The following is a 15,776-nucleotide window of genomic DNA, read 5'->3' as shown; positions in this document are numbered from 1 at the left end:
TTGCAAAAGAGTGTCACCACAATTAGCTAAACTTAGTAAGATATACTAGGTGCCAGGGACTCTACTAAGTGCTTGGCATACCCATGCTAGTGCTTAACATACCTGTGATACAACACAACTCCCCCTTAAAGTAAATATTATCCCCTTCACTGAGGAAACTGAGGCTTACACTTTAAAAAATCTATTTACCTGAAAAGGTCCACACTCCCTATGCCTCTCTTTAAGGAAAAACTTATTCTTCCAATCAACTTCTCCAGGACTTCATTACCATCAGCTGTCCCTCACCTTTCCCATCTTTCTCCTCTCTGTATCCACAAACATGTTGTAACCCAAGTCTTTTTGTCCTGTTTGCTCCCTGATCCGCTTAAAGCCCTTCTCTAGCAGTCTCTTCACTGCCAAGCTTCTTGAAATGGTTTACACACAACAGCCTCAGGAATACTAGAGCCTTGGCAGGTTACCTGGAAAATCCAGACGATTTGGGAAGAATATGACATTTGTAGAATGCAATTTCTTTTTTATATATGAGAAAATATTTTAAATGAGAAAACTAATTTTCAAAATCCTTAAACAAAAATATCTTCCAGATTACTTCACTTTGCAATCTTTTTTCCCATTACTTGTAATTACGTAAAGTTGGGAATTTTGGTAGAAGACATGTTGTTAGGAACAAATATACTATTCAGTAATCTTGAAAGTAATATGATATCCCCTGGCCGGTGTGGTCCACTTGGCTGGGAGTCATCCCATGCACCAGGAGGTTGCCTGTTTAATTCCCAGTCAAGGGCACATGACTGGCTTTCAGGCTCGATTCCTGGTAGGAGGCCTGCAGAAGGCAGCAGATCAATGCTGCACTCTTACATTAGTGTTTCCCTCTCCCCCTCTCTAAAAATCAGTAAACTATTCTTTTTTTAAAAAAGTAATATGATAAAGCTAATTTCGAAAAGAATTAACCCTATAAGGAAACTATAAGCCTTTTATCCTATAAACAATGAATAAGTATCAAAATGTTTTAGAATATTAACAAGGCAAATTCAAGCCCTTTCAATTACAAGCTTCCCAACTATGTTTTTAAGCATAGACAACTGAGTGAAATCTGAATAAAATTTTACTATCAATAGTACATAAAATAATCTACCTATATTCCCTTTTACTCTAATTACAATGGAGAATGTCAGATTTGAAACTAATGCATTAACAAACTAAGTACTCACTTCTTCAGCTTGCATCATTTTAAAAACCTCTCCAAATTCAGAATTTTCTCCTGTTCCAATGACAATACCCTAAAGGGAAAAACAGGAGAATATATTTACATTCAAATGAAATCACCTCTCAACAACAAGGACAAAAAATCCCTTCATTCCATTTGTCCCAAGCCTTGCCTACAGGATATCTGACATACATATTCAAGGTTCCCTTAGCAAATTTACACTCTGGTGTAACTACAGACCATTTGTATTTACACCTTGTGATACAAAACTTGAAAACAAACATTTTGTTAAGCTTACTTTTGACTCAATTCTGAAGCCCATTTTTTGTTTATATTAATATTTCTGAAATTTGAATCTTATACTGAAAAGAGACATTTAAAGTAGAATTTCTTTGTTTCCTCAAATGCTACTAAATGATGCCTTTTATATCTGTGAAATATTAGAATCCAGAAACAAAATATTTGCAATCAATCAATAGGTGAATGATATGTACCATAGTTACATAGTTAGTTACCATATCAACTAAGTTCAAATTTTATACAACCAGTAATGAACATATCTATGAACCACTGTTTCTATCTTAAAAAAAACAAAAAAACAACAGGTACTGAGGACTATGTCTTTAAACAATCAATTATCTGGTAAATGGCAGAACTGTGAACTGACATATTATACTTCAGTGATACAGCTTCTCCTCAGTCTCACAAATAGCTGCCAAGGGCAGTTTCTGTCTCATATTTTGAAAAAATCCACATAAAATTAGCAGAAAAATAACTGAGAAAATGGTTGAAACCAAAGGAACAGCTATTTTCAAAACAAGAAAAAAAAATTACCTTTGCTTTGCCACATCTGACCAGTGTTCCCATGAAGGCAATGTTACTTCTTGATGCAAGATCTCCATTATTTGCAGCCAGCTGAGGAGCTGTCACCTTAGAGCAAGGCGTTGTCTCTCCTGTCAAGCTAGACTCATCAATGGAAAGATCCACAGCCTTGGGGAACATAACGCATTTCATTACATTCAAGGATGAAGACGGTGCTATATTTAACATCTAAAGAATTAAAGAATTTGTAACCATCACTTCTTCCTCAAATATCCCCTTTCTATTAATTATCCTAATCTTTTATCAAATCCATTACTCTAAAATAGACCAGAATAAGTACAGCTATATTTTAAAATGAAGTTAAGTCAACAAAATCCAACATGCAAAGTTAGAATGCTGTACCATGAGACAAGACTAACCTAAACTTCAAAACACAACTAGAGAAAAGAAGACACGAGCTGAGTCTTAACCTTTAGAGAAAACACAACTCTCATGATAAAATACTATTTCCTAATTTTGCCATGTCCTAGAATTCTGAAAATGTGTTTGGCAGATTAAAACCAACCATAACAGAAACAGAAATATGAATAAAAGGTGTCAAAGGTATTGAGAAAGGAATCATCTCATCATTTTGGACTCAATTTTCATGAAATTTCTCCTGCTATACATCTCTGTATTTATGCCAAATGTACATTAACAAGAATTAAAAAATGTATATAAATGTTATACACTTTAAATAAACAAATGTATATAAGTGATTCCATGCAGATCATGAATATCGCATTATCTTCCAACTCTGCAACAGGGTTCAGTTCTGACGGTTTCACTCCTAATATAACTAAGTATTCACCTACCCAAGCATGCAAAAAAAAAAAAAATCACCATTTTGTATGTGAAAAACACTGCAGATGTGACCTGGCTCTGTTTCTGAAAGTATGGCCCAGAGAACCAGAGATCCAAGTATGTTAATAGGCATATGTAATGTGATAGATGATTGCCTGTCACATATATATGAACACTTATATACACATACAGACAAGCCAGGCACACTACGGTCAAGTAAGTTTTAGAAATAGTTAAGAGTCAAACAGCTTACCCTACTGTAGTGCTTTTCAAACCTTTCAATACATTAGGGATGAAGCAACTCAACAGGAATACAGATACAGCAGGAGTTATCAAAGTGTGATCCTGGCATGGCTAGCATCACCTCTACCACCCTAGAACTTGTTAGAAAGTCACTGCCCTCCCTCGAACACAAAGGCAGGGAAGGCACAGACTATATTTACAAACCCTCCAGCTGGTTATGATGCACATTCAAGTCTGACAATCAATGAAACAGTGTTTCCCAAACTTTCTGATCCATTTTATTCCGGAAGCTGTTATTCGAGGGTCCTTGAGACACTCACTGGGAAACTAAGACCTAGTTCATGATTTTATTCATTTTACAAGTCCATTGACTCACCCAACAAACATTTACTAACTACCCTAACTATGTACCAAGCACTGGGCTAGATCATGGAAAGGAAACAAGATAAGGAAATAAATCTGGAGCAATTAAATGACTGTGCAGTCCCATTGCTATTATAAGTTAACCTGGTGTTCTCAATCAGGCCCTTTGATTGACAGTTCATACTATTTACAAAGTACTCTAAACTTTAAATCCTGTTTTTCTTTTTTGGTAGGGTGGAAGGAGAAAAAAGAATTAATCTCATCTTTTTAAATGGTTCATTTTTTATGAACATAAATACCTTAAAATCTCATAAAAAATAATTATTTAAAATTGGTTCATGGATTCCTTCTCCCCAACTACACAATAAAATTATGTTTTAACTTGATCAATGGCAATGATTTCACTTAACATATATTTATTAATGTGCCAGCCCCCTGTACTATATCTTACACTCTGACAATCAGCAGTAAAGAAAACAAAGTTCCTGCCCTCACCTATTATTCTAATGGGAAAAGTGATTTGAAAAATAAATAAATGAACAAGAGTATATAATATAATGCGAGGTAGTGGGGGAAAACATCATGATAAGGATGAAGAGTGACATTCTAGATAGAAGAGAGAACATCTCTCAAAAGTATATAACCCTTTTGCGGAGCCCTGATTGACCTTAGGGCCCCAAGACTGGGCCATAATTAGGGAGAAAGGATTTTAGGCAAAGGGAGCAAAGAACATGGAGGCAGGAACATATGTGATGTGTTCCTGTTGTGCTAGGTAGATATATAACTTTGTAAGTATAATTAAGAGTTTACAATATTAGATCATAAAATTTTTAAATGTTCAGAATAAAAATAAATTATATAACTCCAAAGAGACCCAACTGCTTTAACATTTTCTAAAAGTTTAGTGCCATGTGAATATGATGGATTTTAGTATTAAAACAGGCTTATAAAAAGTATACCTTAAAACACTGATCAATAGTCCTTTAGTCTTTAAAATGGCTTCCCATTTTATATAATTATGTACACAAAGATGAGCCAGGTACATTTGGGTTCATTACTTCAACCCAACTACATATTTAAAAAAAACCAACAGCTGCCATGTTCAAAGGCAATGGAATTTTTCTTTACTAAAGAAACATATTCATTTGACTTCTCTTTCCAAATTAATCTCAAGACTGTTTTTGACACACTGACACATTTATTAGCAAAATAGTTTTCTTTTGGGAGTGATGAGAATGTTCTACAGTTAGACTGTGGGGTGACTGCACAACTCTGTATATAATGAAAACCACTGAATGGTACATTTTAAATGTGTAAACTGTTTCAAATTTGATTATTTTCAATAAAGTTTTTCCCCCTCTGATTGCAAATCCCATGTATTTTTTTTTTCATTGTGTGTTTATTTTTGTTTAAAATATTACAGATGTCCCTTTTTCTCCCCAATGACCCATTCCACCCCTTCCCACCCCCCTCCCCAGTCCCTCTCCATATCATTGTCCGTGTCCTTGGATTGTGCATATATACGTATGAATTCTTTGGTTAATCTCTCCCCCTCCACCCACCCACCCTCCTCCATCCCTCTGAGATTCCTCAGCCTGATCCATGCTTCCATGTCACTGAATCTATTCTGTTCATCAGTTTATTAAGTTCTTTAGATTCCACATATAAGTGAGATCATGTGGTGTTTATCCTTCTCTGCCTGGCTTATTTTGTTTAGCATAATATTCTCCAGGTCCATCCATACTGTCCCAAAGGATACGAGGTCCTTCTTCTTTACAGCTGCATAGTATTCCATGGTGTAAATGTGCCACAGCTTTTTTATCCACTCATCTACTAATGAGCACTTGGGCTGTTTCCAGATCTTAGCTATTGTAAATTTCGCTGCTATGAACACAGGGGTGTATATGTTCTTTCTGATTAGTGTTTCAGGATTCTTAGGATATATCCCTAGAAGTGGTATCACTGGGTCAGAAGGCAGCTCCATTTTTAATTTTTTGAGGAGCCTCCATACTGTTTTCCATAGTGGCTGCACCAGTCTGCATTCCCACCAGCAGTGTACCAGGGTTCCCCTTTCTCCACACCCTCGCCAGCACATGTCGTTTGTTGATTTGTGGATGGCAGCCATTCTGACAGGTGTGAAGTGATATCTCATTGTGGTTTTAATTTGCATCTCTCTGATGATTAGCGACATTGAGCATTTTCTCATGTGTCTCTTGGCCATCTGTAAGTCCTCTTTGGAGCAGTGTCTATTCAGGTCCTTTGCCCATTTTCTAATTGGATTGTTTGTCTTCCTCTTGCTGAGTAGTATGAGTTCTTTGTACACTTTGGAAATTAGCCCCTTATCAGATACATCCTTGGCAAATATGTTTTCCCAGACCATGGGGTTCCTTTGTATTTTGAGGCTGTTTTCTTTTGCTGTGCAGAAGCTTTTTAGTTTGATGTAGTCCCAATATGTTTTTCTTTTGTTTCTCTTGCCCTAGGAGATGGATCAGCAAAAATTCCATTATGTGGGATGTCTGTGACTTTACTGCCTATGTTTTCTTCCAGGATTTTTATGGTTTCGTGACTTACATTTAAGTCTTTTATCCATTTTGAGTTTTTGTGTATGGTGAAAGTTGATGGTCTAGTTTCATTTTTTTGCATATATCTGTCCAACTTTTCCAGCACCACTTATTGAAGAGACTGTATGCTCTTGCCTCCTCTGTCAAATATTAACTGACTATAGTGGCATGGGTCTATTTCTGAGGTCTCTGTTCTGTTCCATTGATCTATATGTCTGTTGTTGTACCAATACCAGGCCGTTTTGATTACAATGGCTTTGAAGTGCATTTTGATGCCCAGTAAAGTGATCCTTCCCACTCTGTTCTTTTTTCTCAAGATGTCTGCAGCTATTCAGGGTCTTTTTTGATTCCATATAAATTTTCGAAATGTTTGTTCTAGAACTGTGAAATATGCTGTTGGTATTTTAATTGGAATTGCACTGAATTTATAAATTGCTTTGGGTAGTATGGATATTTTAATGATATTAATTCTTCCAATCCATGAGCATGGTATATTCTTCCACTTGCTTATATCTTCCTCTATTTCTTTTTTCAGTGTCACGTAGTTTTCCAAGTACAGGTCTTTTACATCCTTGGTTAAGTTTATTCCTAGGTATTTTATTTTTTTAGTTGCAATGGTAAATGGTATGTTTTTTTAGTTTCTTTCTCTGAGAGTTCACTGTTAATGTATAAGAATGCCACTGATTTCCAGATGTTCATTTTGTATCCAGCTACCTTGCCAAATTTGTTTATCAAATTCATTTTGTATCCAGCTACCTTGCCAAATTCGTTTATCAAATCTAGTAGTACTTTGATGGAGTCTTTAGGGTTTTCTATGTACAATATCATGTCATCTGCAAATAATGACAGTCAAAGCATTTTAAAAAAATCTTTTTATATGTGGTGGATGGAGCAGTACTTTGGCATGAACTAAGAGCTAGTTAAAAATGCAAAATCTGCCTCGCCCAGTGGCTCAGTTGGTTAAGCATCATCCTATACACCAAAATAGTTGTGGGTTCAATTCCCAATCAGGGCACATGCCTAGGTTTTGGGTTCGGTCCCAGGTCTGGGTGGGTATAGGAAGCAACCAATCAATGTTTCTATCACACACTGATATTTCTCTCCCTCATCTATCTATCTCTCTCTCTCTCTATCTCTATTTATCTCAAACCAATGGAAAATGTCCTGGGGTGAGGATTAGAAAAAACAAAAAGGAAAATCTCAGCCCCACCCCAGACGTGCCAAAACAAAGACCTAGATGATTCCTATGTACATAAAAGTTAGCATGCATTGCCCTAGGGCAACTGTCACAGTGAGAAAACTGAGGCCTTAAAATATTAAGTGGCTAGCTAAAATAACATGGCTGATTCATTCCATAAGCAGACACATTTTGTACTTTGAATAAGTTTTTTGCAAGTTAGTGACTTGCAAACAACTTTTTTTCACTTTCTAATCTTAAAGTTCTATACCCAGCACTCAAATATTTACTAAATGGCTAAAATGACTTCATAACATAGACTGATTTCTGAAGACAGGGACTACATTTTGCCTAATTAGCTTCATTATAAATAAGTAAATTTAAAATATTACAGCATGCTTATATTCTAGCAATGTTTGAAGACTCTTTTTTGAAAAACATAGCAAACCAAATCAGAATCTAAGTTTGCCAGAATATCAAGTTTTTCACTGAGCGAATGGAAAATGTATTTTGTAACTCAGAAGTTACAAAATGCTATGACACAGCTCCACTAATGCAGTTAGGCAATACAGAGAAAGCTTCTTGCTAGTGGTTCTTAACAAGGTTGTGCAAGAACGTGAGCTTAACAGAAAAGGACACAATGGCTAAGCGCAGTTCTAGCACTTCAGCTGGTAAGTAGCCAAAGTAGATCTGTACTCATTCAACTCATTATCTTTGGTTTTTACTTGCCCTGGAACTAAGGAGCAGGAAGGAACAACCCTGAAGACACTGAAAAGTACTCACTGAGAACCAAACTACTATCCTATAACAAAGTAGATTTCTGAGGTAAGAATGCTCACTGTGTAATGTTAATTGGCTTGTTCTAAGTTTAGACTTCTGAGCTGGCCCCAGTAGAAATTTACTACTAGTTGAGATAATCTTTCCGCCCAGATTTAAATGGTCTGATAATCTAGTGTCATAACAATGGCTAATACAGGGTGGGGGCAAATGTAGGTTTACAGTTGTTAGTACACAAAACACAGAGTTTATCCTTGTATTATCATTTATTAATCACTGTATTATTTTCCATACAAACAACTGTAAACCTGCTTTTGCCTCACCCTGTATGTGGCTCTCAGCTACATATGTAGTAGGTCTCTAAAAGAAGTCTGATACATTTGGAAAATCATATAAAAATTAGATTTTTTTAATAAAAAGGCAATTGTACACAGTGACTAGATATTAAAGATAGTTTCAAAGAATGATATGGGCTAACCCAAAGCACATGAGCCACAAAAGGAAGTATCAATGAAATTAATCATTCAGAATTCCAAGTGAAAGAAAATCTAGCTACATTTCAGGCAATGTTTGGGCTTGGAAAGTTACAGATGAGAGGTAAGAACAGACCAAAGAAACTATCTTTTCCTCTAACTCTTACATTATTTTCTCTTATAAAGAATTCTTAGTTTGCCCGGCTGGGCATGGCTCAGCGGTTGAGCATCGACCTAGGATATAGGCAATCGGGGTTCGATTCTCAGTCAGGGCACATGCCCAGGTTGCAGGCTCAATCCCCAGTCAGGGGCGTGCAGGAGGCAACCGATCAAGGACTCTCTCACACTGATGTACCTATCTCTCTCTCTCCCTCTCCTTTCCTCTCTCTGAAATCAATAAAGATATATTTTTTTAAAAAAAGAAAAAAGAATTCTTAGTTCAAATATTGATATAGACTTTACCTGGAACAATGTGGAAAATACGCAGTTTCCAAAAAGGCAAAATGTACTGTTATACATGTATAAGCCTATAGTATTGCCCATTTTAAGTCACTGTCTGACCAATCCATTGGCTACTACCAATTAATGGGCCAGGGGTGCCTTTTTTCAAATACTATTAAAAATTAAAATTAAAACCCATAGGGAAAAAAAACTGGAAAACATGCTCATAGCTCAATTCCTCTAAGTTTTACTCTCCCAACTCTAAGGCTCCTAAGCTGGTAATATTATTTCTACCAACACATACGGGCTTATTCTTTGGCTATGAAAAACTAACTCTGGCAAAAAAACAAAATGAAGATTTCCTCAAGTTGCCAATATTAATCTTCTTTTAAAAAGTGTCCACAGCCCTGGCTGGTGTGGCTCAGTTGGCTGGGCATTGTCCTGTGCATCAAAAGGCTAGGGGTTCGGTTCCTGGTCAAGGGCACATGCCTGGATTGCAGACTTGATCATAGTGGGGGGTGCACAGGAGGCAGTTGATCAATGTTCTCTCACATCAATGTTTCTCTCCCTCTCTTTTCTTCTCTCTCTAAAATTCAATAAACAAAAAAAAAAATTGTATGCAGCAAGAAGAATGTGTAATACTGCTCTTTTAAAAAAGCTGCATAGTAATTATATATATATATAAAAAGTCTACAAATAACAGTCTCAGCCTGCCATGAAATAAATTATGTGCCCCTAAAATTCATGTTGAAGCCCTAATCTCCAATGGGAAGGTAATTGGAGATGGGGCCTTGGAAGCTAACTAGAGTTTGACAAGGTCATGTGGGTGAAACCTCATAATGAATGAGATTTTTAGTGGCTTTATAATTAAAAGGAGAGATATGACTCTGCCATTTGAAGACACAGCAAGAAGACTGCAAGCCAAGAAGAGAGCCCTTACCAGAAAGCGAATTCTGTCAGACCCTGAATATGGACTTCCAACCCCAAAACTGTAAGAAATAAATGTCTGTTGTTTAAGCCATCCAGTCTATGGTGTTTTATTACAGCAGCCTGAGCTGACTTGAGATACAACCTATGAGAAGATAACATCAAATAAAAGTTTTACAACAGTCAAGTCACTGAACATGATGACAAGATGCTACTGAAGGTGCAAGCAAGATTTACAGCCAAAATCCAAACCACTGAAAGTTTTGACGGGAACCCTGGAGTTGCAACGTGACAATGCTAAAGTGGCAACCCTGGCCTTGGGTCAAGTACACAAGAAGAGAACTATATACTTTGTTTGTGAGAAATTAATATATCCCAAGGCTGAGGAGTTTTCTGTTTCCTTTAAATCTTAATAAAGAGTTTATTTCATGCAGGAACATCAAATGACCAGCTAGCCTTACAAAATCATCCAAATATCACCACAGTCAAATTAAGCAAACAACACTCCAATACGCCAATTTCATTCCAAAGACCTATGTATACAGAAGAGAAATCGACTTTATCAGCCTCATGATGTCTTAAGTCAGTATATTTAAATCTAGAAGCAGCACAAGATTTCCTCAAATCTTTTAGGAAAATTATCTCAATCTACTGGGAAACTATTTGCAAAAGCCTGTTTATGGTGCCAGGGAGTAGGTAAAACAAATAGGGCAGAAAAGTGGTAGAGGGGATCAAAGATGTTCAACTATATAGTGAAAGTGGAAAATGCACATAACTACAGCCCTGCCAAGTAAAATGTGCTAATGAAACGTCAGAAAAGTTAACAAATAAGGGAAAATAATGTAAGAACTAATAAATTGCTTCACAAAGCATACGCACCTAATATTTTTAACATCAAGCTTTAAAACATAAAAAATTCCCTCTTACCAAACTTACAGTATATCTTCAATATGAATTTGCTGAGTGGATAAAATATGTACTAATCTGACAAGTTTTTCCCATTTGCACATGAACTTGGAGACAATTAGTTCACAGATCAATTAACCCTTATTTAAATGAAAACCCTAAAACAAATGGTGCTTTGAAGTTTCTATGTCATTATACTGTTTAAATTGTTCAAATAATGAGAAACACCCCCTGAGGAGATCTGCTTCTGAATTGGAAGGGAAGCACTCCAGAATAAATGATGACATACACTCCATGAATTTAAATTAGGGAGGAGAAGATGATTTATATTAAGTGACAAGCCTAACAAATCTCTAAGGAAGAACAATCCAAGGTCTTGACATAAACTAAATATTAAGGAGGAGGGAGAAAAAAATGAGTAAAAAGATAGAACAAAAAGAACTACCAGTGGGAGAAAAAAGGTAAGAAAGTAAAATTAGTAATATTCCCAATATTTACTGTATTACTAATTATTTCCACTCACCAATTAAAGCAATCTGACATCTAAGGGTAAACTTTAAGTATTTGTGAAAAAGGCCTTTATTTCAAAAGTAAATGAAGTTTGTTATTATACTTTAAAAGGTTCTTCAGGCTTTCCATAACCTCTGTATAAGAACATTCATATTTTGTGACATAGTAAGTATTCAAAGACTGACAGCTCTATAGGTGTTTAACAAACAGCCTGCTAATTCCAATAGTAGATGACACTGGCATGCTAATGGCCTATGAGGGCCTCTTAAACTAGCTGCCTAACTCCATTTTCCATCCCTTCAGTCTATTCTCCATGCTGTGGCCAGATTAAGGGTAATATCACTTGCCAGCTGCCTATGATCTTTCAAAGTTAATTCCTAATTATTAAATCTGAAGTGGAGCTTTGTATACAAGGCCCTCCAGAATCTAACTGCATCATACATTCTCTACTCTTAACATGCTCTAGCCCCGTATTATACACTGGAACACATCACAGTGACCTGATGCAAAACCCATGACACAGACAGTGCAGTGAAGGCCTGGGAAGGGGGCAGGAGAAGGGTGGAGGGGGTCAAGGGGGGAAAAAGGGGGACATCTGTAATACTTTCAACAATAAAGATAAATTAAAAAATAAATCACTAAGACACACAAAAAATAAAAATTAAAAATAAATAAATAAATAAATACTGTTGCTTCATTGTCTTCTCCATCTCTGTCCAGGACTACCCTTTAATTACTATTGCTAAAGCCAAGTTGTCTGAGGTATTCTCTGATTTCGTTCAAATCAGAAGTAACCACTCCCTTTTCTAAATTTTCATCCTGCATTCTTAGTATTTCTCTTACTCAACAAGTTCTATCCTACTTTATGGTGAGTGTTTGTGTACACAAATAGTATACTCACTGATTATAAAAATTCTATCACATCATATTTTTATCTCCCATACCTAACACACATTTCCATAAAGATCTGCTGATTCACTAAATAAACATCTCAAAGGACTCTGGGGGGAAAAAAGATATATTTTATGAGAAAAAAATATGTTTATATATGTTACTTCTTAAACTAGAAAATCAAATGTTCAAATCAACTATGTGTTAATCCTTAAAACTGCTAATGTCTGTCGTTTCATCTACATTCAAGTATATTCACTTCTCAAAAATAGATTGCCAAATGCTATGGTCTAAATATGTGTCTCCCCTGCTCCCAATTCGTATGTTGAAATCCTAACCCCAAAGATAATGGTATTAGGAAGTAAGATCTTTCGGAGGTGCTTAGGTCATGAGGGTGGTGCCCTCATGAATGGGATCAGAGTTCTTATAAAAGAGACCTCACGGAGTTCCCTAGCCCCTACCACCATGTGAGGGCAAGTGAGCAGGCAACAGCTATGAAAAAGAAAAAGGGCCCTCAGCAGAATTCAACCGTGCTGGTGCCAAAATCTTGAACTTTTCAGCCTCTAGAACTGTGAGAAATAAATTTCTATTGATTATAAACCACCCAATCTGTGGAACTTTGGAGCAGCCCAAACAGACCTAGACACCAAACTTACCTCAAACAAGCGTAAGTCAGCAGGAACTCTGTCCCCAACAGAAAGGCAAACTGTATCACCTGGAACCAAGTCTCGGGCAAGTGTATGTTCCAATTTTCCTTCACGCACACTGTAACATGAAACAGAAAACCATGGCTGAAACAGAAAGCCATGCCACTATTTTAAAAGATGATTTCTAGTCAGCTTGCCTGAGGAAGAATAATCATCTGGGTCTGTTTGTGTAGCACTGTACCCACAATAGTGCTTAACCACATAGTTGTACATACACACAAAAAATATCTTTTGAACAAATCCATGTCTCAACAATATCAAAATCAAAACATGAAAGCATTAATAGTACAACTTGCTACACTAAACAGAGCATGAATTTTTCATGTCAGATTAATGGTTTCTACCTTACATTTAAACAAGTCTGTGGCCAGAGGAAGCGGGAGGCAGGGGCTGGGTGGAGGTGGGGGTGGGAGTGGGAATGAGGATATCTGTAATAGTGCCAACAATAAAAATAAAGTTAAAAAATAAGTAAAATATGTTTGCAAGTCAAAAAGCCTATGTTTAAAAAAATAAACAAGCCTGAGGCCACAATGTATCATTGCACTAGTCACATTCAATTTCTATTTTTAAGAGTAGAAATCGGCATCAGAGACAAGGATCATACCAATGGCATTCTGGTGGCATAAGTTTACTCAGTTCTTCAAGAGATTTTTCTGAACGATATTCCTATTTTTTAAAAAAAAGCAAAACATAGTATTAAAATAAACATTTATAAAGAAATATAACTATGTATGTTCCTAAGAACATATTCCATATTAGATTTAATTAAATACTGATCTCAATCATTATTTTAAAATTTCTAAATTCTTATCTTTTCCTGTTCTTGCAATTATATTCTGCACATAAAAGCTTGTCTCTTATTAAATGATGTTATAGTGACCAAACAATTTTGATTATTAAATATTCCCAAGTTTATATTTTAATACTCAGTATGCAAATTTAAGGTCACATTATTTATCAGAAAATGAAGAAAACTGATTAGTATGTCAAAAAATATCCAATTTTCAGTTATTTAAAAGTTAAGATCATTGAACCTCATAATTAAGATAATTTTACTTTTAGTGTTTAATGACCAAAGAAGTCAAAGACAATTAACTGCAAGCAACATCTGATTTGAGGATTTAGGTCCATGCTAACTGCAAAGGTTTATGGAATAAGTCTGCTTGAAAAGAACAAACCTTAAGCAAGGAGTAAAATGTGGCTTGCCCTACCTTGATAGACACCTTCCACATCACCCTGAATTATGCAAAAGGGGAAATTCTCAGGAGCCCTAACTGTGCTCCAGCCTTCTTCCAGCCAGAATCATAGCTGAGGGTCAGAGACATCTTCCACTTCACAATACTATTAGTGCACAAATACCATGGGTAGTCTTGCTTCATGCAACAACATAGCTATTTTTGTGTCATGTCTGCACTAAGCACACCAATCTTTTGATCTTGAGTTAAAAAGGGAGGAATAGTGGGAGTGAAAGTTGGGGAGTGTTTTGAAATGACTGCAGTGTTAGTACTAATCAAAATTTCATTACCCATCACAAACTTTTTCAAATGGAAAATGCACAGTTGTATAAGCAAAACTTAGAACTAAATCAGTCTTAACTTAGGCAAGAAAAAAAATGTATGAGTGAGGTAAATCTATAAATACAAAAATTACAAAGCATCACTCCCCCAGCCATATTAAAGATATTAAGGAATTCAGAAATGTTACCTAAAAATTCCATAAAAGAATAGAAAACACGCACCAATCTTAGATCCTAGAAATAAATAACATAAAAGCTGCCCAATCTTTACCTCCCTCTTTAGATTTTTCAGTCTTTACTCCCTACAACTACAAAGACATCTCCATATCTAAATGACCATTTAACATACCACACCACCAAAAACCTGATAGCCATCTCTAATGAATGTCTAAAAGTTGTTATTCTAAATGTATTGTAAGGTGGCATCACTATATGACTATATAAAACAATTAGTTATTTTTAGGGCTGTGAGGGTACATAATAGGATGGGGAGATTAGATAGGGGAAAAAAGGCAGATAAAAATAAAAAATAAATATTAAAAGCACTCTCCTAAAATACAGATAAAAACACAAATACTAAATAATGATAAAGCATTAAGAATTTTTGATAAATTTTTGATAGATTTTTTGACAAAGCATTACGATGAGTTCAAGTGACAATAAATAGGATCTTTTTAGAAAGAGTTTTTAATTGCTGTTTATAGAATATTTTGTTGGTTTCATAGGCACATTGGGAAAAAGACTGACATCTGTACAAGAAACCAGATCTACCAATCTGAAATAGGGCTCATGAATGGTTTTGATTCTTTCTTGAGTTTTCCATCAAATGATCTATCATAAAGATATTTAGTAGATGGTTTCAGCTACTGCATTTAAAGTAAATAACCTTTACTTTACTACCTTTGTGTAAAATACCACAGCAACTATGTTAAAACTGCAATTTTATGTCAGTTTTTGTTTTTTGAGGGTAAAGGCTCTCTATTTACCAAAATAACAAACTAAGGTCTTCCATACACAGTGATAATATTGTAGGAATCCTTCGGAAGAAAATCACTCCATTTATCTATATCATTATTAAAGATGCAAGAGGGTTCCAGTTACTGATCCAGTGGGTAGTACCACCCACATGGCCAAATGATAGCTGCTTTGAATGATGCCTAGCTTGGAATGATCTCTGCTAGGCTAACTAGCTCCGCCTCCCTAGGGCAACTTTAGTCTGTTCTAAAGCAAGAGAATTCCCTAGAAACAGGATTCCTGACAGTCTACTGACAGAGCTCACAAACTTGCTGTAGATAATCTAATTCCAACTGTCTTTTCTACATTGGGTTTCTATAAACTAATTAACTAAATTAGATATTACTATGACAGTAAACACCTAAGGAATAAATCATAGATGTAAAAATAATCACAAT

At 35.7% G+C, this 15,776-nt stretch overlaps 1 protein-coding gene across 3 annotated transcripts in view; it reads right to left on the bottom strand.

Annotated features, from left to right (window-relative positions):
* Positions 1-15,776, bottom strand: part of ATP2C1 (ATPase secretory pathway Ca2+ transporting 1) — a 92,999-nt gene that overhangs the window by 50,341 nt on the left and 26,882 nt on the right. For all 3 annotated transcript variants that reach the window (XM_016224339.2, XM_016224341.2, XM_016224340.2), the window contains exons 6-9: positions 13,453-13,514; positions 12,798-12,906; positions 2,042-2,197; positions 1,212-1,280 (exon numbers count right to left, since the gene is read on the bottom strand). In XM_016224339.2, coding sequence (XP_016079825.1) covers positions 1,212-1,280; positions 2,042-2,197; positions 12,798-12,906; positions 13,453-13,514 — 396 coding nt within the window. The remainder of the gene's footprint in view (positions 1-1,211; positions 1,281-2,041; positions 2,198-12,797; positions 12,907-13,452; positions 13,515-15,776) is intronic.

Source organism: Miniopterus natalensis, chromosome 15 (genome assembly GCF_054644295.1).
Source record: "Miniopterus natalensis isolate mMinNat1 chromosome 15, mMinNat1.hap1, whole genome shotgun sequence".
Classification (NCBI taxonomy): domain Eukaryota; kingdom Metazoa; phylum Chordata; class Mammalia; order Chiroptera; family Miniopteridae; genus Miniopterus; species Miniopterus natalensis.
The sequence above is the reverse complement of the archived record's forward strand: the minus strand, read 5'-3'. Positions and strand labels throughout refer to the sequence as shown.